The sequence below is a fragment of the Squalius cephalus genome, assembly GCF_949319135.1.
Source record: "Squalius cephalus genome assembly, chromosome: 4".
In the NCBI taxonomy this organism is placed as follows: domain Eukaryota; kingdom Metazoa; phylum Chordata; class Actinopteri; order Cypriniformes; family Leuciscidae; genus Squalius; species Squalius cephalus.
In genome coordinates, this window is record NC_137125.1 from 54,864,569 (window position 1) to 54,889,401 (window position 24,833).

Genomic DNA, 24,833 nt, shown 5'->3' on the forward strand with positions numbered 1-24,833 from the left:
TTTAAATATATTAAAAGTATATTAGCATCGTGCTTTTACCTATTTTCACAATACAACTTTTAACACACTTTAAAATAATTGTACTTCAAGCATATTTTAGAAAAATATACTTGAAGTGAAAATACTGTTTATTTTTTAAAAGTATACTAAGTTAGTCTAGAGATAGACTAGAGCTGTCAATCAAATCGAGATGAGTCGACTCCTCGGGGATCAGTTCAAGGGTCACACTGTACAATAATGATCAATAATGAACTGCACGTATACAGTATTTATTAATGTTAAACATTTACTAATACTTTATTAAAATCCTGTTAACATTAGTTAACTCACTGTGAACTAACCGCTGTATTTTTATTAACTAACATTAACAAAAGATGAACAAATACAGTAACAAAAGTGTTGCTCACGGTTAGATCATGTTAGTGAAGACATTAATGTGAACTAATGAACCTTACTGTGAAGTGTTACCAAATATACGTGTAATAAGTTCTGTAAAAAGTGTTCAGTTCACTTACTTAAAAAATATTTGTAAATTATTTATTGATTTATAGATTAAGCATTAAAGCTTATTTACTTAATCATTTTAAGGCAACGGGTTTACAAATATTTTTTAAGTTAAGTCGACTAACCCTTTTTACAGTGTGATCATTAACACACTTGAAGTGAACTGCATTAGTCTGCACGTATACTTGGCAATTTGTTTATTTTAACCAGAGCTGTCAATCAAGATGGAGTCGATCAGTTTTACACAGGAATATCCCGTTTCTCTCAGACGTTTGCGGACAGAAGCTGTTGACTTTACTGAAGTATGCCTTGTCCAAACACACACACACACACACACACACACACACACACACACACACACACACACACTTGCAGTCTTTACACTCGACCACTCGTCTACTTGCATGACGCATTCCCTCTATTCGAAAGACTGCAAGTGTGTGTGTGGAGCTTTTGATTAGTCTTGCAAAAAATGCAAGTGTTTACAGAGCTTTTATTTAATTATATTTTCAATTCTTTGCATTTAAAAATAAACTTCTACATGTGTGTAACTAACAGAAAACACATTTAAAACCGTGGTGCTTCTAATTAAGTGATAAAAATAGGCATTATACACACACATTATACACACACACACACCATACTCATCCTTGCACCGATAAAATATGCAACACTTTATGTTTTTACCACTAAATTATACGTCTCTAATTATTTTAAATTACAGTGGACTGTTTTCCTCGAGAGTTCCCGAACACAATGCATGATGGGATACGCTCGCACTGCAAAAAAAAGATTTTCTTACTTAGTATTTGTGTCTTGTTTCCAGTCCAAATATCAAACATTTCTTAAATCAAGATGCATTTACTAAAGTAGTAAAATGACATTAGATATTATGTCCTGTTTTCCGGGAGAATTCATAAAAATTAAGAGAGTTGATGCTTAAAACAAGCAAAATTATCAGCCAATGGGGTCAGAAAAATAATCTCGTTTCTGATTGAATTAACATTATTTTTCTGACCTCATTGGCTGATCATTTTGCTTTTTTTTAAGCATCAACTCTTTTAATTAATTCTTCTGGAAAACAAGACATAATATCTTATGTAATTTTACTCCTCTAGTAAATGCTTCTCGATTTAAGAATTTTCAGATATTTGCACTGGAAACAAGACAGAAACACTGAGTAAGAAGAGCATGTTTTGCAGTGGGATAGAGTGTGTGTTTGGTGTGTGTTTGGTGTGCATTAAGGGCACTTTGGCACTTTTAAGACATGGGAAAGTTTTGCACACTCTCACACACTCTGAAGAGTGTGTGTTTGGACGGGACGAGAGTCTCTCACCAGAGTCACCGGGATCACGGAGGCGATTCGGCTGTCAGTCGCGCCCCAGTCCTCCGGGCTTCCGTAGAGACCCTTCTCCAGGACATACTGACGACCGGACAACCCGGGATCCTCGAACGCCACCCAACTACAACACACACACACACACGGACGAGGGGTTAAACTTCTTCTTTTGTGTTCTGAGCAACATGAGAGACAGAATGATCATTTCTGGATGAATTATTCATTATAATAATGTACAACTAGATTTATTATTCAAGAATGCTGAAGATTATTTAACGTGAGAACAACGCAGCTGCAGTTCTGGGGCAGAAACGCCTAAAGGTCATCAGTGTTTAAAGGTCATCAGTGTTTAAAGGTCATCAGTGTTTAAAGGTCATCAGGTCATCAGTGTTTAAAGGTCATCAGGTCATCAGTGTTTAATGAGCTTCATATTCATCCATGATCCTCAAACTGCACCTACTCCCCAAATAATGACATTCATATAGAGCGGAAGAGCCTGACAAATACAGACCTGCCTGTGTGTGTGCTGCATTCATGCATCTCACACACATACACACACACACTGACATACATTGACACATACACACACACTCACTCACACACACACACACACACACACACACACACACACACACACACACACACACACACACACTCTCTCACTCACTCACTCACTCACACACACACACACACACACACACACACACACACACACTCACTCACACACACACACACACACACACACACACACACACACATTCTGTCACACACACACACACACACACACACACTCTCTCTCTCTCTCTCACACACACACACACACACACACACACACACACAGTAATTACAGTGAACCGCATGGATTGTGAAATGCGCTGCACATGTACATGCTCTCTCTCCGTCTCCACCCATCTCAGATTATTTGCATAAATGCACTTCTTTGTTGATCTTTTTTCGCAGACGAAATGTTTCCCCCGAATGACAATCAGCCCGAGGCGTTCGAGTGTGTGTTTGCATGTGGGCGTCTGAGTCACATGACCAGCCGTTGGCAGCTAATTATGCACATAAACCTGTTCATTAGTTCTGTGGAAGCACTAGAAAACAGTTTACTGGGATTCTCTATGAAACTCTAAACTTCTTTACTCGATTGCTGTTTAATTAATAAAATGTATACACAATTAAAAATGAATAATTTAATAACTAAGTCCATAAAGTGATGGAACCCCTAAAAAGCTTCTATATATGAAGCGTGTGAAAAATGAATAAATAAGTGAATAATTAAAATATACAAATGAATAAATAGATAAATAAATGTAATAATAGGAAAATAAATAAAGGAATAAACGACTTAATAAAATAAATAAATAAAATGTATTTTTTGTATTATTTTTTCCCCTAATTTATAATCTTTTGCTTTGTTTTTTAACGTATTTTTATTCTTTTTCATTTTATTTATTTATTTATTTTAAAGAGCTGCTTTATGCTCATAAAACAATAGAGTAGCGAAAGCCTAATATTATATTCTGTGTGTCGCGTGAAGCAGAAGTGAACGCATTGTGAGAGAGAATTCAGCATGTTTGCTTTTCCATAATAGATTAATAATGCCTGAAAGACTGTCCAGTACAATAGTACGCATAATATTCATTCATTCGGGTATTTAACATGCTCCTCCACAGAATACCATGGTATTACCACTATACCAAAACTTCAGACTCGGTGTGCAAGGACCTCAACAGACCGGACATACACACTTCTGTGTTGATGTTTTTATCATCTCTATTGGCTGAATAAACTATAAAGCAGACTCACACTCCTGCCAGGACCTCGATGGAGCGAGTGTGTGGGCCGTAGTGTGTGTCCGACACGTTTTCCAGCGGCTCCTGGAGGTCCATACTGACGCCTCGCTCGGAGAAGTCCAGCTCACTGAACATCTTCATATGAGGGGAAGAGAAATCCTGGAAAACAAGCCAATTCAAAGCATTTTTACGGTCTTCTGTCGCCCCTGGAGGATTGTCTCAGATCAGAAAGGTGGAGCTGGCGTTTCCTGGTATTGTCCAGAGCACACACACACTGCAGGTGTGCGGCGGAGATTGCATAATGCATAACAAAACCTACATTAAAAAAATAACACTGCTAAAAATTATGGTTTGTTTTCCAGGACGAATATCCAAACATTCTTCAATCAAGATACATTTACTGGAGAAGCAACATGACTGAAGATATTAAGACTTGTTTACTGAAAAATTGCTTTGAACACTTTATTTTTTCTGACCCCATTGGAAGATATTTGTTCTTGTTTTAAGCATAAAATTGCTTAATTACATTTTTTCTTAATATCTGAGGTAATTTTGCTTCTCCGGTAAATGTCTCTTGATTTAAGAATGTTTCCCAGGTCAAAAAACACTAATAATCTCTAATAGTCTGAAACGCTTCGTTTGAAGATTCAGTCTCTCTAAGCTCCGCCTCTCTGAGAGCTGCTCTGCTGTGATTGGTCAGAAAGCAAACGCTCATTATCATATCTGAATCTCAGCTCTTGATCTCAGTGATATGAACAGTAACGATGGCGTGGGTTTCACCGTATCAATCTCAGAAAACAGCGTCTTCTCCACACGAACAACACGAACCAAACTCTTCCAGTCTCAGATACACTACAGCGTTTGAGGGCGGGGCTAAGAGACGCTGCTCAGCCAATCAGGACCAGAGGCGGAGATTATGCAAATTAGTTACATAGCAGTGAATTAGCTTTTATTAGTTACATTGTGACAGGAAGTGAGACTGGAATCACTGATGACTCATTTCACGCAGTTGAAAATCACTTCTTTCTTTTAGGAGACAATAACTTTATTTGATCTTTGAAACTTTGCAGAGCTTTTACATTCACAAACCGCTCTATTACACACTGCATGAAAGGGAATGTTCCAAAAAAGCATATTTGTGACCCTGGATCACAAAACCAGTCACACAATGTTTTGATATAAATTGAATTGAGCTGAATAAATAAGCTTTCTATTGATGTGTGGTTTGTTAGGATAGGACAATATTTGGCTGAGATATGACTATTGAAAATCTGGAATCTGAGGGTGCAAAAAAAATCGAAACATTGAGAAAATCTCCTTTAAAGTTGTTCATTTATGTTGGCGATTGTGCTGCATTCACTCACAAAACTAAATGTTTGATATATTTACAGTAGGAAATTTACAAAATATCTTCATGGAACATGATCTTTACTTAATATCCTAATGATTTTTGGCATAAAAGAAAAATCAATAATTTCAACCCATACAATGTATTGTTGGCTATTGCTACAAATATACCCGTGCGACTCGAGACTGGTGACGTGATCCAGGGTCACATTTTATTAGTTTTAGTTAATGATAATGACCCTTTTCCTCTAGTAAAGAGACTCACCATGAAGACGGGCCTCAGCGAGAGCAGCTTCTGCCCCGTCCCGCCCCAGTCTCTCCAGTCCAAATACTCTCCTTCCTCCAGGATGAACTGGTGTCCGTCGAAACCCTCGTGCTCGTATCCAACCCACCTGAGACGAGTCGAGGAGTAAAGCATTCATCAGACGTCATAGGAGACGTTTAGTTTTTTACGAATTTTTTACTTCATCGGAATCGTACGAAACTTGGTAAAAGTTTTGGCTCTTGCTGTGTGAACACACACATAAATCATGTTGATGATCTGAACAGGTTTAATGATCCTGTAAACAATATTCACACTTGAGCTCCTCGCGGTCAGAGATGATGAACGAGACGAATCTCCTCTAGTGGAAGCGTGAGGAACTGCAGCCCAACAACATCTCACTGAAGATCAGTTATCAGATATCAAGCTTAAATTTGAAACACAACTTGTTTAGATTTATGGCTTTGATTTTCTTGCAGTTTTAGAGTAAAGCGTGATTTTGAAAATATATATTTCATATAAAAATTGAAAATAGTATTTTTGTGCATTTTCATAACAATACACGTAAAAATTCTGTTACTTTTTTAAAGTTCACTTTTTTAAACTTTCTTCACTTCATCAATAATCTGCCAAGTGTCGTGTTTATAAAGAGATCAAACTTCAGTCTGTCGCTCTAAAGCGTTCTAGATTTACCAGTTTGAGTTGGAAATGTAATTTTCAGGTCTATGCTCAAAGAGTGAATAAATGGATTATAAATACAGTGGAAATATAATTTAGTATAAAAAAAATCCCCTAAACATACAAAATATGAAATAAAACACATTTTCAAACTAAAATATAGTACATTCATTTCATTAACACACAGGTCATTTTTGACGCATGCGAAGAGCACCATATTTGTGCTGGAGAGTGTATGAAAATCACAGGAGTGTTCAGGACTCACAGGCCTCCGAGGATCTTCAGTGATTCCACACCCGTCAATCCGTGATCGTCCGGGTCGGAGAAGGAAAACACGTCTCCCTGCACCTCAACACCACGGCCCTCCAGACCGGCTTTCTCATACAACACCGCCTGAAGGAGAGCGAGAGATCAAGAGCCTCTACGTTTACATGCAACCAAATAATCCGTCAGTAACGGGATTGATGGCTCGATCGGACTGAAACTCCTTCATGTAAAACACCTTAATGGATCCGATTGAGCTCGATCCCAATGACATTTCGATCGGATTGAAAGGGGCGGTTTATTCCTTTTCTAATCTGATCGAGAGAACATGTGAACACTTGATCGGATTGAAAACCGAAACTGAAAGGACTGCGCATGTGCGATGACGTAAAAATTGCACATATTAATGTCATATAAATGAGTTTCCCGTCCTCCTATAATCCTCCTTTCACTCAGAGCCAGTCCTGGTTTCAGTCTCTCATCCACACACGACTGTGCATCTCTACTGTGTGATCAATATAAGCAGCGGCACAACGGTTCATACGCTCATCGTCTCCAAATTATGACCAGAAATTGATAAATATTAATTCTGCTGTTTAAAACAAATAAAGAACCAATGTAGGAGAATAATTATTATGTGCAAACAGCGGGAAACTCTGTATATTCGTGTGCGCATGTCCAAAAATCTATTCCGATTTGAAGCTTGTGACTTATAAACACACATCAACCTGATCACATGTTCACATGTAAACACTACATTCAGATTCAGCATTCAGAATGAATTCAGTCCGATTGAAACACAAGTTGTGCATGTAAACACTGTAACGCTTGAGAAGACACTGAAACTCCAACACACCTTCACTGCCGTCGGGTTCTCTACTTTCGGGAGGCCCTGTGAAAGAAGCACATGTTAGCGGAGAAACAGCATGAAGATGTGTGTGTAACGCGAGTGTGTGAAGGCGTACCATACGTAAGGGCCTCAAAGAGCCCACGATCGGCGACGGGAAACCCCAGTCCTCGGGAAACGGATATTCTCCGGTCTCCATCACTGCCAGCAGTCCCTGGAAACCTGGATCACTGTAAACCAACCACCTGTAGACGAGAAACCACACCTGTCAATCATCAACCGGCCAATCGCAGAGCACCGTTGGCTATGCTATATATATCTGTTTATACACTATCTCTCACTCTAATCTTTATTATGTTGGTTTGACAAAGTATTTTTCAAGCTACAACCTCCAAACTTGGGTCAGACCTTCAGACTGTTCTGACTCGGGTTGGTGTATGTTTCCTAACTGATCCGACTTACGATTCTCATTAAACGGAAGATCAAAACTAAAAAAAGTCCCATAGACTTTCATTGAGGGGGTCAAGACTTTTGCACAATAAGACTTTTGAGTATTTAAGCTATCTATCACTAGCAAAGCATGACCACTATCCTAGCACAACATGTTAAAACATATAAGCAATGTGTTAAATAATGCTAGCAACATGCTAATCATGCTAAAACACGAGAAAGCATGTTGGCACATTGTTAAATCATGTCAGCAACATGCTAAATAATGTTAAACTCATGATATCAACATGTTAAATAATGCTAACAACATCCTAGAAACATGCTAATTCTTGCTGACAATGTGTTTTTAAGTTATTTATACAAGGCAGTTTTTCACAAACTTTACTCTAGTTATTATTCCCCTTTTGTATCTGAAACCAAAAGAATAAACGTTTGCCCTTCAGTCTGAGTGGCGGATTAGTGTCTTCTGGGATTGTTTATATGGTGCTGTGTGACTAATGCCTCTGACTCAAACACGCTCATAAAACATAACACACTTATGAATCATCAGGAATCTCATGATTATGTTTTCAAAGCGACCTTCCACAACACTGCCACTCTTTCAACTCACACATACTTACGCTTTCTAAAGAAAATCAGAGTGGTGTGAGGCAAATCATGGTAAGGTATTCTGGGTTATTTTTAGCATGCTGCTATGAGGTTGATTTCTGAGGTATTTTTTACAAAGCATCACATGCCCAGTTATTCATAGTGAAGATGTGCATGTCAAGAGCTTCAACTTGACCACACACACCCAACAACAGTGTCCAAACACACACCCCAGTAAACGTTCAAGGTCTGAGCAGGGCGTGTTTGTGAACTTACAGACCACTGTGGACTTTGATAGAGCCGGTGTTCAGAGGAAGGCCGAAACTGCTCACTTCCTCAGTGATATCCACATACTCGGAGCTTCTGCCCCTGCCAGTGGGCTCGGTGAACAGCTCGATCCGGGGAGGAGTGTAGTCCTACACACACACACACACACACACAGAAAAACACAGCACTCACTCCAGTTACTTTTAACACTTCAGAATAGGGCTGCATGATTGATCGCTTACACTTTATACGATTATGAAATGGCAAAGGCTGTGATTATTATGCAGCTTGTCAGTGACGTACGGCTCAGGAAACGCGGCTCACTCTGAAAGCACTGCGAGTTCGAGTCGCTTATGACGTGCATTTGAAAAAGCAACACGCGTCAAACATGTTTCCAGACATGAGAAGCCTTTATGAACCTCTTGTCCAACAAAAGACAACATTAACATGCTTTTAACTCCCTTCACAATAACAGCTGAGCTCCTCCTTCTGTGAGATGATGAGCTTCTGACACAGAATAAGGCAGTCGTGTGTTTATTAGTCATGTTTAAATCAGTCGAAGGGTTTCAATCTTCTGTTTATTCAGATAGCGATAGTAAGATGCCCATTAGCCTGGTTCTACCAGACTCTCGTACATTTCATTTGTACAGAGAGTCTGGCCTCTCTCCATTGACAAGCGTTAACTTCCCAAGGCGGGTACTCTGTTGAAGTTTAAAACTATTGGATCTGCCCAGAGTCACTCTGGATCTGCCATAACCAATCGCTAACCTTTGGTCGTGACGTAACCCTACAACTCAAACACACGCACGACCTCATCGTCATCGTTCTCAGCCACTCCCTCTGTTCGCTGATTGGACCGCCAAAAAAATGATTGGAGAAAACCAAAGAATACACCACAATCCCAGACGTAGTACTGAAGGGAAATAAAATTGAGCGGAAGTACGCAGGACGGCGGAGCCAGGCTAGATGCCCATAGGGATTTCCTGGAATTACGTGTGGTGTGTGTGTGTGTGTGTGTGTGTGAGAGAGACGCCCTCTGGTGTTCAGATGGAGCATTTACTACGATCAGCCGCTGCACTGACAAGCTGCGCTTAAAATAATCGCAGCCTTCGCCAAATCACGTGCGGTTTCATTGCGATTAATTGTGCAGCGCTACTTCAGAATGTTTTTAAAGAAGATATTCTTGAGGTTTCTTACTCTGATAGCCAGGCGAATTGAGCCAATGACCATAGGGACAGATGTTTCTTCGCCCTCTTCCGCCCATTGATTGGGCAGTTCGTTAACGCTTTCCTCTTCCAGAGCGATGCATCGTCCCTCAAACCCTGGTTTCTCATACAGTATCCAACTGCAATAGGCCAAAGTGCACAGTTAAATCTGAACTACTAAAAGGCACATCATCATCATCATCATGCACTGAGTACTTGATCTCCATCCGCATTTGCTGCTTACCATCCTCTGACCACTTTCACAGATATGACACTGGACAGTTGCAGTTGTGTAGCATCAGGTTGATCCCTGTACAACTCAAAGGACTGACCGTTGAACTGATGGTGCTCAAATATCACAATCTGATGGAAACAAGATACATTTAATCATCCCAGCACTTTATGGACTTAACTCTCTGTATGGGGGCGCTTTGAATTACTGCCTGACTGGTACAACAAGTTAGAGTTGATGTGCATATTTAAAGCATACATGAAATTCCCAAAACTTGGCTCTTGTTATGCAAACAGAACAAGGCAAGCAGCTTCTAATATTTGAAAATCTCTGTTGGGTCATGAGTTTGAAATGTTGGCAAACCTTTGCAGGACGCCGATGGATTCCACGAACAGTTGGAATCTGAAAAATAAAACATTTGCCCTTTGTGGTTAGGAGAAAAATGCAGGTAATTATTTTGAAAGACAGTCAAAAATATGATGCAACGATGTCCCAAAGACTTTACCCTTTAAACATATTAAAACTTCAAATTTCTCATGTTGTCATGTAGAAATACAGACATGCATGAATAACATGCTGGCGTTCATTCTTCTGAGCGATTGCAGACATGAACAAACACGTTTCTGGGATTTACAAAGAAAATAGATATTGGTGATGGACACATACATTTGGGAGTTCTCTCTGAGGTTTAGCTTGAGGAATTTGGGCGTCTGGAAATTGAGGTGCAGGTGGAATCGTCACGTCTTGGGTTTTCCCGTCAGCTACGTCAACAGCCGTATTCGGATCCACTAGACCCGGTATGGAAGCACTTTCTCTAGCCACCTAACCAACCAAATACACACAAACACTGAAATATGTGACATGTTTTACACTATCTGAAATGCTAGCTGGGTATTTGAACGTATAAATGTGTTGTTGCTGTGGTCATGTAGTGTGATGGATGAATGAATAAATGAGGGATGGCTGACCAGTGGGTCGATTGTATTTGATGATCGAGTGGTTTCAGGCTCCTTTGGAAGAAATTTCTCCAGGATACTAGGCAACTTGATGTCTTCAAAGGAAGGAAGAGGTGGAGGAGCGCTAGCATCTGTTTTCATAGTGACAATAGGGTCTACTGTAGTCAGGTCAGGCATCAGGGTTGGTCCATCAGGTTGCAGAACAACATCAGAATCAATCTGGGTAGTGCTGGGAAGTGGGGGTGTTTTAGTGTCTGTTAGCATGTTGACTTGGTCAGGTGTCAGGGAAGGTCCATCATCCTTAGTAGGTTTTAGAACGACCTGGGAAGTAGTCTGGGTACCACTGGGATGTAAAAGTGCATTAGAGTCTGTTAACATAGTAACTGTGGGATCTCTCAAAGTTGTTTTGAGGTCAGGTGTCATGGTAGGTCCATCGGACTGGGTACAACTAGGTGTAGGAAGAGAATTAGTGTCTGTTAACATTGTGACCTGAGGGTCTAATGAAGTTGGTTTCAAGTCAGGTGTTTGCATAGGTCCATCTTCCTTAGTAGGTTTTAGAACAACCTGGGAACCAGTCTGGGTATCACTGAGAGGTGCATTAGAGTCTGTTAACATAGTAACTGTGGGATCTCTCAAAGCTGTTTTGAGGTCAGGTGTCATAATAGGTCCATCATTCTCGGTGTGTTTTAGAACAACCTGGGAACCAGTCTTGGTATCACTGGGAGGTGCATTAGTGTCTATTACCGCAGTGACTGTTTGGTCTCTTGAAGTTGTTTTGAGGTCAGGAATCATGGCAGGCACAACATCTTTGCTGGGTTTTAGAATAACCTGAGAACCAGACGGGGTAGAGCGGCCATCATTCTTTGCAAGGACTTTCTCTATCATGACCTGTTCAGGTGATTCTGCAGTTGGTGCCAGCTGTGATTGTGGAGTTGACGTAGACCCAGGAGCATCGCTGGGTGATAACAGCCCATCTGAAGGACACTCAGTGGGGCTTAAAAACTCCATGCGTCTCCCTTTGCTAGGGCTGCGGAGAAGGCTAACAATGGAGCACCTCTCCAAACGAGACCTTGTTTTCACTGGTTCTGTTTTACTTTCATCTGACTCCTCCTCTTTTTCTCCCTCTTCCTTTTCAGACTCCTTCCTTTTCCTCTGGAAGATAAGGGACCTAGTGAGGATGCTCTCACGCTCAGGTTTTGTCCACTTAGGTTTGGAGTCCTCCTTCTTGGCCTCTGTGTCTTGGCTCTTGCAAACTGAACTGGGAGCTAGATCCAAAATGAATTCCCTCCTTTTCCTCAAACCAAACTGGAACTCCTCCGGATCAAAGGGTTTCTCTAAACGGTCTTCTCTGATGACTGGAAGGACAAACGGAAGGGCTTGCGGGCGATGATGGTTGTGTCTGCGTTGGGGAAGATTAAACGGCATTGCTAGCCTTTTCACATTTGCAATGAAGTCATCTGGGTCGATTTCCCCCGATGCATCCAGGTTGGTCTTCCTCACAGATGTGCCGAGCTTAGGTTTTGGTTCTGAAATCAACTGCTTCTTCTTTATAGGACGTTGCAGATCCACATCAAGCCAGCTAGATGGAGAGTCCCTGTTCAGGGAGGAGCTTCCAGGTGCAGAAGGGATTTTTGGAAGGAGGAAGGGTTTGGGGATAAACTCCTTTTTTCTTGTGGCTGGATCTGTAGATTTGCTGGAGGGAGATGAGGATTTCTCACTGGCTGATGGCAACGTGTGGGAGATCTTCTCTTTGGTTGAGGCATCAGGAGGCAAGGTCTTTTCCTTCAATGATGATGGTGAAGCCGTATTCTTTTCATTAGTTGAGGCAGGCAAAGTGGAGGTTGTCTTATTGTTTGAGGCTTGTGGTGATGGGGTATTTTCATTAGCTGAGTCTGATGGAGTTTTCTTTTCTTTGGATGAAGGAAGTGGAGTTATAGTCCCTCCATTGGTAGAGGGTAATGGGAACGAGGGTGATGCTGGTGGTAGCGATGTCCTCTCATTTTTAGTAGTCTTATCACTGGAGACTGGTGAATCGGTTGTGGCTGGAGGTGGAGCGTTTTCTTTAGTTGAAGACTTTTTATTGGTTGAGGCTGGCAAAGTGGAGGCTGTCTCATTGGTTGAGGCTGGCGGAGGTGTAGTCTCATTATTAGTTTTAGGTGTTTCGTTAGTTAAGACTAATGGAGGTGTGGTCTTGTAATCACCCGAGTCTAATAAAGTGGAGGTCGATTTAACGGTTGATGATGGAGAAGGTGTGGTCTTTTCATTTGGTGAGCCTGATAATGTGGAGGTTATCTCGATGGTTGATTCTGGTAGAGGTGTGGTCTTTTCTTTAGCTGATGCTGTTGGAGGCGTGGTGTTTTCAAGCGATGTGGAGATTGTCTCGTTAGTTGAGGCTGGTGGAGGCTTTGCCTTTTCATTAGTTGAGGCTGGTAAACTGGATATTTCATTAGTTGAGGCTGGTAAACTGGATATTTCATTAGTTGAGGCTGGTAAACTGGATATTATCTCCTTGGTTGAGGCTGTTGGAAGTGTGGTTTTCTCATTGATTGAGTCTGATGGAGTTGTGTTCTTTTCATTAGTTGAAGCAGGCAAAGTGGAGGTTGTCTTATTGGTGGAGGCTTGTGGAGATGTGGTATTTTCATCAGTTGTGCTTTTATTAGCTGAGTCTGACGGATGTGTTGTCTTTACATCAGTTGAGGCTGGTAAACTGGATATTATCTCATTAGTTGAGGCTGGTGGAGGCTTTGCCTTTTCATTAGTTGAGGCTGGTAAACTGGATATTTCATTAGTTGAGGCTGGTAAACTGGATATTATCTCCTTGGTTGAGGCTGTTGGAAGTGTGGTTTTCTCATTGATTGACTCTGATGGAGTTGTGTTCTTTTCATTAGTTGAAGCAGGCAAAGTGGATGTTGTTTTATTGGTGGAGGCTTGTGGAGATGTGGTATTTTCATCAGTTGTGCTTTTATTAGCCGAGTCTGACGGAGGTGTTGTCTTTACATCAGTTGAGGCTGGTAAACTGGATATCTCAGTTAAGGCTGGTAAACTGGATATCTCATTAGTTGAGGCTGTTGGAAGTGTGGCTTTTGGAGGTGTGGTTTTCTCATTGATTGAGTCTGATGGAGTTGTGTTCTTTTCATTATTTGAGGCAGGCAAAGTGGAGGTTGTCTTATTGGTGGAGGCTTGTGGAGATGTGGTATTTTCCTTAGTTGTGCTTTTATTAGCTGAGTCTGTTGGAGGTGTTGTCTTTACATCAGTTGAGGCTGGTAAACTGGATATTATCTCATTAGTTGAGGCGGGTGGAAGTGTGGATTTTGGAGGTGTGGTTTTCTCATTGATTGAGTCTGATGGAGTTGTGTTCTTTTCATTAGTTGAGGCTGGTGGAGGTTTATTCATGTCATCATTGGAGCCTAATGAAACAGAGACTGTCTCAAGGGTTGATGCTAGTGGAGGCATAGTCTTGTTATTAGTTGAGTCAGGCAAAGTGGAGGTTGTCTCATTGGTTGAGGCTTGTGGTGATGTGGTCTTTTCATTCGCTGAGTCTGATGGAGTTGTGTCCTTTTCATTAGGCAAAACTAAAGTTGTGCTCTTGTCATCACTTGAGGCTGGTGAAATGGACACAGTCTCATTTGTTGATGCTGGTTTAGAGGTAATCTTTTCACCGGCCTGGCCAGACTGCTCGATAGATGCGTCATTGACTGTGGATGACGATGAAGTGGGCTTCTTTTTCACAGAGCGCAGAGATAGTTTCTCATTATTGGTTGGTATTACAGGAAAAGTATTATCAGACAACTGATCTTCTGTCTCTGCAGAGTTTACGTCTCCATTTACTATGGATGTAATTTCTGTACTAGTGGTTTTACTCTTGGTTTTGTCTGTGCTTCTGTCTTTAGCTTCAGTGCTGGTCTTTTGTTGTTGTTGTTGTTGTTGTTGTTTTAAGTCCCTTTTACTGGAAGCTTCTCGGCTCTCTGATTGGCTCTTTGGCCCGTCTCTTTTGGGACCGCCTCTCTCCATAGGTGGAATATGAGGTGAAATTATAGTGTCCGCTTCATCATTTTGTTTTTTTACCAGTGCAGGGTTCGGTGTTGCCAGTGCCATACTTATAGAAGCATCTTTATCTTTAGTCTGATCGTACAATTCAGTAGAAGAGTTATTCTCTGTATTCTGGGTTTCTTTACCCTGACTGGTTGCCATAATTGTCGTGTCTTCTTGTTTAATCTCTTTGGGCTTTACGGATAAGCTGTCCTTTGATTTACCTTGTTTAGTAGTCTTCAGTGTAATTTCACCTTCTATCTTTTGCTCGGTTGGCTTTGATGTGTTGACTTCATTGCTGTGTTTGTGTGGCTCAGTTGTTTTCAGTTGTTCGGTTGCTTCTGTACTCTGATAGTTATCTTTTTCTTTACTCTTATGGTTTGGCTTTGATGGTTTTTGTGCCTCGTCTGATCTTGGGTCATTTTCAGGGGTATTTTTCGCTTCACGCACACTCGTAGAGGTGTCTTTCTCAGGTAAGACCAACATATCTCTCTCACTCTCTCTGTTCGGCTTGGCATCGTTCCTAGAAGATGCATTGCTGCTATTGGCTGGCACAAAGAAGTCTTTAGAGTTGGCCGCTCTCAGGTCCTCCGGGGATGGTGGTTTCTCTTCATTTGTCACAGATGTATCCAGTTTCCCTGACTCTCTAAACAATGTGTTTACAATCGTGTCTCTGTTCTTCCGCCCCTCTCCTTCTGAGCTCTCTTGAACAGGCTGCTTTTTGTTGCTGTTTTTCTGTTGCTCTTCAGTTTTTGAGTCAAGGCCTGTCCGCTCTATATTCACTTCATTCTTAGTCTCCTTCGCATCCATGCTTTTCATTTCTTTGAGACCTTCTGTGTCCATATCTGAAGACTTTTGTAACCTCTTTGAGCCAGTGTTTGATTTTGCCTTCGTGCTTTGCATTATATCCAACTTTGGAGGAACTTCAGGCATTTTGCTCGCAACCTCATCACCAGAAGTGCTCTTCACATACTGGTCTGTGGTCTTTGCAACGTCTCCCGCATCTATAAGAGGTTTTAGGGTTATATTACACGCTGTGTTGCTCTTGTTGTCCATGACCTCCTGTTCACCTTGACCCATTTCTTGTTTGTTCTTGCTGGTGGGGCTGAGCGGTTCTTTGCTTCGTCGTCTCTTAGATTGCGAGCCCGTCCGTCTTGGAGATTTCACCGTCGGGCTCTCGTCAACAGGAGATGAAACAGAACAGCTCGCTTTATCCAACTCTTTATTCCCAATGTTCGAGTCACTAGTGCTCTCTGACGATGCAGGTTTGCTTTGTGTTGCATTGTGGGATTTGGAGTCAGTTTGATCTATGGGTTTGGAGTCGGTTTGATCTATGGGTTTGCGTTCTCCGCTGGTATTAGCTGTAGATTTTTCAAAACTTCCAGAACGAGATGCTTCATGACCAGCTGTTTTTAAATGTCCTTCGTTCAATGCATGACCAGACACTCCGGACGACAACGTTAACTTCTCTTCTCCCCTCAGTCCTGCGGTGAAACTCATTGCTCTCTCTTTAACCGTTTGTTTCGGAGGTGCAGAACTGGATCGCTTTCCATCTTCTTCTTTGAGTCGAAAAGCCACATTTCGAGCTGGAGAAATATCCAGATGGCGCAGGCTTGTGGAGCTAATGACAGCTTTGGTCGCTCCTCTTTCAAACAGACTGATTTTGTCTGCGATTCGTCCCTTTTGATGACCGGACTTCACATTAGTGCCGTCCACTCTGTCCTCTGGACATCTGTAAAATAACAAACAATAAAAGTCAAACGGGCAAAAAAGGTTCAAGTGATTTTGTCATCTCTATGACGTTTAGCATCCACTCCCTTCATTAGTCGTTTACTCATTGTGTCTTTCTTTCTTTCTCTATCTTCCTTGTTTCTCCTCCTTTGTTCTTTATATCTTTGAAGCAAACCACAAACTGCATGACTTCCCGCTCTTCAGCACATTTGCATTTGCTTTTATAGAAAGTGGCTAACAAAAACACGTGCTTTCAAGACATTATTTCAAAAGTTGCAAAGATTATTAGATCATTTAAAGGATGTTTTACTTCTCACTCCCCTTTTTACTTTGAAAGTAAATGAGTTTGCTTCAAAAAAGCATTAAAAAAGACTCTTGCGCAATATTCTAGCCTAAAGTATTGTGTTAGATTTGTGTGAGGATGAGATCTGCGAGCTGCAACAGAGAGAAAGACTAAGTTATTAGTAAATAACAGTAAATCAGTGATAAATGGTTCCATAAGTTGGTCTGTTCCTCCCATAACTATCATATGCTGGAGTCACGTCGACTGCTGTTATGATATTGTATTTAAAACAATCACTGATCACTTTCCCTGAATGACAAATAACCCAAACATCTTGAATGAACTTCAAAATACATCTTGTTTTCAGCAAAATAAATGAATCATAGAGTTTTTGGAATGACGTGAGAGTAATTTATTTTTAATTTTTAGGTGAATGTTCTTTTAGGAGGAGAAAAGCACAAAGCTGACATCTAGAAAAACTGGCATTTAACTATGCAAGCACTTAATTGTTATGAAAATGCCTCTTTTCAATGCAGAACGCTCTTTGAACAAGCTCCAGGAACATTAACCAACAGGAATTACAAGAACCTGAGATATTTCACAACATGACGCATGGTGTTTTGTCATGATTGTCTCTGAGAAAGTTTTCCCACGTTTGGTTAAAGTTTCATTTTAAACATAAACTGGTAACACTTTACAATAAGCTTCATTAGTTAACTAGCATGAACTGCACTTATACAGCATTTATTAATCTTTCTTAATGTTAATTTCAACATTTACTAATACTTTATTAAAATCTTGCTAACATTAGTTAATGCACTGTGAACTAACACTGAACAGCTGTATTTTTATTAACTAACATTAAAAAAGATGAACAAATAAAGTAACATATGTATTGCTCATGGTTAGTTCATGTTAGTTAATACATACAAATGTTAACTAATGAACCATATTGTAAAGTGTTACCCATAAACTTTTAAAGTGTTCACAGATCAAATAAACACAAAAGGGCTTTCAAAAGTATACTGTGTTTGTTAGTTATTTCTGTAAGCAAATCAGCAAAACACACAAACTGGTTAAACAGGTAAATTTACCTTGCTTTCTCATCAGATCTCGGCCATTTAGGATCCGTAGAGCTTTTAAGCGTCACTTGAGGATCTTCATTTGAGACCAGCAGCTTTTTAGCAAAGATCTTCTCGCTGTGAGACACTTTGATACTCCTGCGTTTGGACTCGGCGCTCTCGGTCATCCTCACCACGGGTTCCTCGTCCATGTCTGATTCAGTGACAGGTGAGCTCGGGGAATCAGCCTTGTCCTCGCTCAGGTGTGTTTCCACCCATTCTGCTCGGATGAAATCCTCACGGCTACCTGAGTTTGGCTCTTCTGAACCGGAGCATTCCTGAACGTTGTTTTCCGCCTCCTCAAACACTGAGTCAGCACATGCCGACTGTGGGCTGGTTGCCAAACTGGTTGCTACAGGACTATCAGGCTGAGGATTGGTTGGTGATTTAGTCTTAGCCCCGCCCACATCTCCATGAGAGCTCCGCCTCCTCCTTCCAGATCTTCTGCGTCCCATTTGCTCTGTGTTATCTTGATCAGAGAAGTCAGGTGTTGATCTGTTACTCTCAAACGACTGACTGCGTTTGCTTCTTTTTACAACGGTCTCGCTGTTTTCACTTCTGCTTTGCTCTTGGCACACCTGGGATCTCGGATGTTTGGCATTCCGGCTCGGGGAAGGGCTTTTCTCTGCTGGAACGGTTTCCTCTACTGCAGGACTGTGTTTCTCATGTGCACCAGCAGTTCCTGTGTTGTCCTCTTCAGACGCCTCCTCTCGCTGTGTTTCGGAGTCGGGATCATCTCCGCTCAGAGCCGGGCCGCTCCAACCCCACGCCAACCAGCTCCCGATGCGACTGAGCACCCCTGGGCTGCGCTCCTGTGGACTCTCAGCCTGCACACACACAAACACACATGCAAAATCATGAGGGATTGATCTGTAACACACTTAATGATGTTTCAGGCTCTACTAGAACAGGTTTTCCTGCTTGAATGTTGATTATTCTCCTCATATTCTCCATTGTTGCGGCTCCTCTCTTCCCAGTCTGTCAGTAACGCTCTGTTTACTTCCTGTCTCTATGAAGCCCCTCCTCCTGAAAAGCACACTGTGCTCTGATTGGTCGGCTGGAGCAGTGTGTTGTGATTGGTCGAGCGCTTCGAGTGTGTTTGGGAAATGTCCCGCCCCTTTCCATAACCGCCAGTTTAACACACTACTAACTAACTCAACCAGGCCCCGCCCCTTTATTCTGCGCATTAATTATTATAATGAGGAATATTGTGACGTGTTCGTTCCCGGAAGAAACTCAATACTACAATGGAGGCGTTTCAGGAGTTCAGGAACACTGATATAGAGAAGAACTAAAAGTTTTTTCATGCTCAAACAGCAACATTAAAAGCATTAAATCAAAAAGACAGATCAACCAAATACTAAGATATTCTCCAATTCCCTCAGTATGTTTATCATGTAATTTGTAATGAAAAATTGTAATGCATTAAAAAAAAATCCACAAAAAAACCCTCAATATTATATTCTGATGCTTGAAAATTAGATGTTCAAAAATTATATAAACATATTATTTATAATACTTTTAATAATATTATATTATTATATAAACTTAATATTTATAATAATATAATATATATAAATTACACAATATTTAATTTACATCCCTTCAAATATTGGAAAACAGAACACATGGACTATCAGTTGACAAGTCTGACAGAACGACACAATCTGTTAAACACCTCATGCTTAAATCCAATGTCAAAATAGCACATTATGAAGGTTTATTAACCGTAAATGACCATCACTGCCATCAAAGATTAATTTTACACTTTTTGAAGGAGACCCATATTGTTATACAGACACAGCTAATATATTGGATTTAGTTTGGATTCCAATGACATTTTTCTGCAACTTTATCCAAAGGCAGTTCATGACTTTTTGTCTAATGAACTAAAGCAAAGCGTGCCAGAGAGTTCCTCTCTCTCCACAGAAGTACAGTCAGTCTGAGAGAACACAGCGAACACGGAACGTTCTGTCAATGTTCTCTCAAAGTTAAGAACAAACATTCTTCCAGTGACGGTAATAGAACGTTCGTTCAAAGTTATCTCTGTAATAATGCTCTCAGAACGTTCGAACGAAAACATCATTCATGGTACGTTTTATCTCCAAAACGTTTTTTTTAAATGTTTCTACTTGTTTTAGAACGTTCAGAGAACATTCAAAAGCAACGTTCTTATAATGTTTGAAGAATGATACAATGGAATGTTCTGTCAGTCAACATTCACACATAACCAAGAAAATGCGCCTTTAAAACATTTAAAATCAGAGAACATTCAGAAGTAACGTTTTCATAACTTAATGCGAACGTCACTTAGAATAGCCTTTTGTTACCTAACACAGGATTTGGAAGAAAAAAATTAAAACGGAGAAAAATATGATTAATAAAGAAACGGGGAAAGTTTTCATATTCATCATCAAATCTCACACAGTCATCCTGCTGATGTTCAGAACTCACTGTCCGGATCGGCGGCGCGCGGAACACCCAGAGAAGCGCGTCTTTCGTCCCGCCAGCGAGAGTCGTGAAATGATCCAGCCCTGCGGCTCAATGAATCCAGATCGATAAAAGCGATCAGGAATGAACGTCCGGATCAATAAAAGAACGCTTGAGGATCGTTAATTATTAGTGATCTGCAGGGCGCGCGCAGGAGCTCCTCTGTGACGCGCGCGCGCGGGGAGAGACGGAGACAGGATTGAGTTTCAGAGGATCAGATGAACCCAATCCAACACAATGAACAAGAGAACAGTCACAGAACACTTCAGTTTTCCAGCCTCCCAAAGTGCGTTTAACACAGTGATGCTCACAGCTGCTCTCATGCTATAAACGTATTTAAAATATGAAGCTGAAAGCCGTTTTCATGATCATGCATATTTTTATTTGTATGTGCGTAAATTATCTCCTTAAAGTATTTTGTAAACTGTTTTTAAAAGTGACTTTAGGTTCTCCTAGCAACTTTCTTCCAAGGTTAGTTATTGTTAACAAAACCTAGAGAGAACGTTCCTGGAATGTTATTAAAATAACATTAGGAGAACTTTCCAATTTCCAATGGAGACGTTTTTTCTAAGCACAATAATAAAGATATTTAAGCCAAATCCATTTATTTTCAAACAACTTATATACAGTAGGAAAGCCCAATACTCACAGAGTTGAACGTGTCAGAGATGAATCATATCAGAACGCACTGATGCTGGAGCCTCGCGTAAAGAAGAAAGAGAAAGCTCAAACGTTTGCTCTAATTATTTACCTGCTTCTACACGCACGTCACACCCACACCTGTCCTGCTCGTGCACAGACCTGTTCACTTCCCGCGATCTGGAGCCATTCTGACCATGCAGTCAAGTGTGTAAACACTGAGAAACTCACCATGATCCAGCGTTGAGTTCAGCGTTCGCGTTCACCTGTGAGGATCCATCGGTCGAGCTGTGGCCGGAACAGGTGTGTCGAGCACAGAGGACACGACAGGTATCAGAACACGACAGGTATCAGAACACGACAGGTATCTCGACTGTTGTGCAACGGCTTCAGTCTAACAAACACACACTGAATTATTCATGCACTAGAGGCCAACACACACACCCACGGTTAGACTCTGGCCTCTAACACTTTAATGAGCCGAGAGGGTTCAGGAAAACACACGAAATGAGTTTAAGCATACACACACACACACACACACACACACACACACACGTCTGAAGGAACATGCTTTTACTGTAGCCTATGTTATGGGTTTATGGGTCACTGGGGCTAGTTGTAACACACTTCCACACATGCTAGCATGACGAAACTGAGTGTATTTAGGAGGTTAGTTGTCATATCAACACTATATTGAGAAAAAGAATGTGCCAAAATTCACTAATCTTTGGAAGATATCACTGAACATTTATTTAACCATAGCAAAAGTTTAAGTTCTTACTTATGTTTATTTTTCATCTGCTTTTTGTGTTTATTTAAAATTAGACGAATCTGATATTATTTTAATCTTATATCTGTTATTTAACAGTTGAGGCAGTTATTTAACCAGGAGAAGACTAACATTAATGCTGCAGGAATGGCTTTTACCATTTTCTCAATGCATGTACGGTACAGTTGAAGAGAGGAACATTCATGCAAGCGTATAATAACTTAGTTTCCGTAGTTTGACTCAACTGTATGTCTGAAGCCGCTCACTCTGGTCTCTGGGAATGTTTTGTAATGCCTGCCGTGACTCACTTTAACCACACATATTCAGTTCCTGCTCTCGGCAATGGAATCCAGATGGCAGAGCAGATCCTCCATGTGTAACCAGCAAACACTCGCCATCCTGAGCAGCGGAAAACACTGAAGTACACCCAGAAAACCCTAGCAACCGCATGGCAACACCCTAGCAACCGCTTAGCATCACCCTAGCAACCACCACAAGTACCCTAACAACTGCCTAGCAACCACCTCAAGTACCCTAGCAACTGCATAGCAACACCCTAGCAACCACCTCAAGTACCCTAACAACTGCCTAGCAACCACCTCAAGTACCCTAGCAACTGCATAGCAACACCCTAGCAACCACCTCAAGTACCCTAACAACTGCCTAGCAACCACGTCAAGTACCCTAGCAACCATATATCAACAACTCAGTAACCACCCCAAGTTTTTAAAATTACTAAAGTAAAACTTAAAATATTTTAAACTGAAAACCTTCAAACTTCAAACTTTTAAAACTATATCTAAATAATATACCTATGTATTCAAAATTATGCCATTTAAAACTTATACTTGACTAAAACTAAAACTATTTCAAACTTAAAACCTTCAAATTTCAATTATAAAACTACTTCAAACTTAAAAACGTCTGACTACTTCAAACTTCCGGCTTTCTCAAGCCAAAACACTGCTCACATGCAGATCATCCACGTCATTTCATTTAACCTGAAGCTTGTTTTACTGAAGCATTAATATTCAGTCTGAATCTGGCCAATCAGAGCAGCGTGTGTGTAGTAATACAGTGCGGGTTGATCCTTGACTGATGGCCGGGTCATGTTAGTGTCTGAGCTTCACAGCCTGAGAGAGTTTTACTGGAGCGCCTCCTGCTGGAGGAACAACATCTTCACGTGTTGTGTCGTTGTTTGTGTGTAAGTTTTATGTCAAGCAAAAATAAATATGGTGTTATTTTAGTATAATTTAATATACTGTTAAATGATTTAGTAACATTTGAATGAGCTTTTCTTTTTATATTTTCAGTTTTCTTTTTAATTTTAGTTTGAGTTTAATTTTGTCATGTGGTTTTGTCATTTATTATTGTTTTATTAATGTTTATGAATATTTCTATTTATTTTTCTATAATATTTGTATTTAGCTGTTTTTTTTGTTTGTTTTTTTATTTTTTTTATTTTTAATTTAGTTTTAGTAACTCTACTACTTCAACCAAAACTTATTTTAAGTTAGTTAAATCAACATGTCCAATTTTAAGATTTGCGGTGTTTATATATTTTTCAGCTTTATTTACAGTTTTTTTCGATTGCTAAACGACAGTGGGCACAACTGGAGTCACATGTGCAAAACTCTAACTACAGTCTGCACAGCAGCAGTTCATGTGGACCAAACTCTAGTTCGTTTCTCATTGCTTGAACACAGTTTTCAAAACTCTACACACTTATCCCATGACTTTAACCACAACCTGCACAACACTGTGGATTTACAGCACTTTGTTCAAATGCTAACACACTGCTGTCAAAACTGTGAACCACACACTCAAAACAGAATAGAGTTCAGCCTTGTGCCTTTCAAACACTGCTGACTGCAATCTCAGCTGAAAGGCTCCCATACACAAAAGAAATATATTTTTGGAATATATGCAAATATTCGAAATTGGCCCAATAAATATATTTTAGTTAAATATATGTAAATATATTTCACACTTACTGTAACATCATATATTTTTGTTATATTTCAGAATATATTTCAAAATGATAAATATAAGTGACCAACAATGCAAATATATTTCAATGTATTTGGAATATATGCCACATATATTTTTTACACTTTACTGTAAAATATATTTCAATATATTTTTTTTCTGTATGGGTGGAGGTGGAAAGTGTTTGGTCACCACCCACATGACCAAATGTCTCTTTTGGAAGCCATGCGTGCCGGATGTGAGGACACGAGTCCAGAGGATTGCCAGGGATGGATAAGGCACTCCAGAAGGTTCTTCCCCAGGTGCATGGCAAGAGAGAACATTAGATGTGATGTTGATGAACACCTGTGGCCTGATGCTAGAGAGAGGCAGGATTAGCCCCTCAATTATTTGTTCGAATTACAGTATGTACTTTTAGTTTCTACCTTTTTTCTCATTACTGTAATTCCCTAAATTACTATAGACTATTGAAGCAAACTGCTAATTTTCATTTACAGTTTTTACCAATTGCTTACACACGTTTTCAAAACTAAGTCTCCTTTTTTCAAAACTCTACACACAATTCTCAAAACTGCACACACAAAATGCAAAATGCCTCACATCTCCTTCAAAATGCAACACTGCATTCAAAATGCCATAAACACATGTCAGAAAGAAGCATTTGCATCAAATGGCAAACACTTTTTTCATAATAATAAATTTTTGGATATACCATGCAAACACTGGTGTTCTAAATCTAAAGCTCTTTGGTCTTTCATAGGCTTATATCTACATTTCAATATAATGTTCTACAGTGAAAGTAATCTGCTGAGAGAGGTAACAGGTAAACCGGAAACGCCAATGCAATGTAGAAACAAAAAATATTTTTTCTTCGTTTTTCTCGATTGTTTACACACATTTTCCGAAAGCATGCCTCATATTCTCAGAACTCTACACACAAATCAGAAAAAAAAAAAAACACACACACAATGGGCAAAACCCCTCAATTCTCCTGCAAAATGAAACTTTACATTCAAAACAATGTTATTTCTTCTCAAAATGGTATTT

The 24,833-nt window shown here is 40.2% G+C and overlaps 1 protein-coding gene and 1 long non-coding RNA gene across 2 annotated transcripts in view; both read right to left on the bottom strand.

Moving 5' to 3' along the window:
* crybg1b (crystallin beta-gamma domain containing 1b) overlaps nucleotides 1–24,094 on the bottom strand; it is a gene marked incomplete at its 5' end in the record, with an annotated part of 32,330 nt that extends 8,236 nt beyond the window's left edge. The window contains 15 exons of the mRNA XM_079868780.1: nucleotides 1,841–1,967; nucleotides 3,653–3,798; nucleotides 5,252–5,378; nucleotides 6,192–6,319; nucleotides 7,047–7,082; nucleotides 7,156–7,282; nucleotides 8,352–8,491; nucleotides 9,540–9,687; nucleotides 9,792–9,910; nucleotides 10,143–10,181; nucleotides 10,446–10,601; nucleotides 10,748–16,496; nucleotides 17,873–18,726; nucleotides 20,324–20,433; nucleotides 23,986–24,094. Coding sequence (XP_079724906.1) covers nucleotides 1,841–1,967; nucleotides 3,653–3,798; nucleotides 5,252–5,378; nucleotides 6,192–6,319; nucleotides 7,047–7,082; nucleotides 7,156–7,282; nucleotides 8,352–8,491; nucleotides 9,540–9,687; nucleotides 9,792–9,910; nucleotides 10,143–10,181; nucleotides 10,446–10,601; nucleotides 10,748–16,496; nucleotides 17,873–18,726; nucleotides 20,324–20,433; nucleotides 23,986–24,094 — 8,115 coding nt within the window. The remainder of the gene's footprint in view (nucleotides 1–1,840; nucleotides 1,968–3,652; nucleotides 3,799–5,251; nucleotides 5,379–6,191; nucleotides 6,320–7,046; nucleotides 7,083–7,155; nucleotides 7,283–8,351; nucleotides 8,492–9,539; nucleotides 9,688–9,791; nucleotides 9,911–10,142; nucleotides 10,182–10,445; nucleotides 10,602–10,747; nucleotides 16,497–17,872; nucleotides 18,727–20,323; nucleotides 20,434–23,985) is intronic.
* Nucleotides 1–24,833, bottom strand: part of LOC307158029 — a 399,912-nt gene that overhangs the window by 203,413 nt on the left and 171,666 nt on the right. The gene's annotated exons all lie outside the window — the stretch shown is intronic.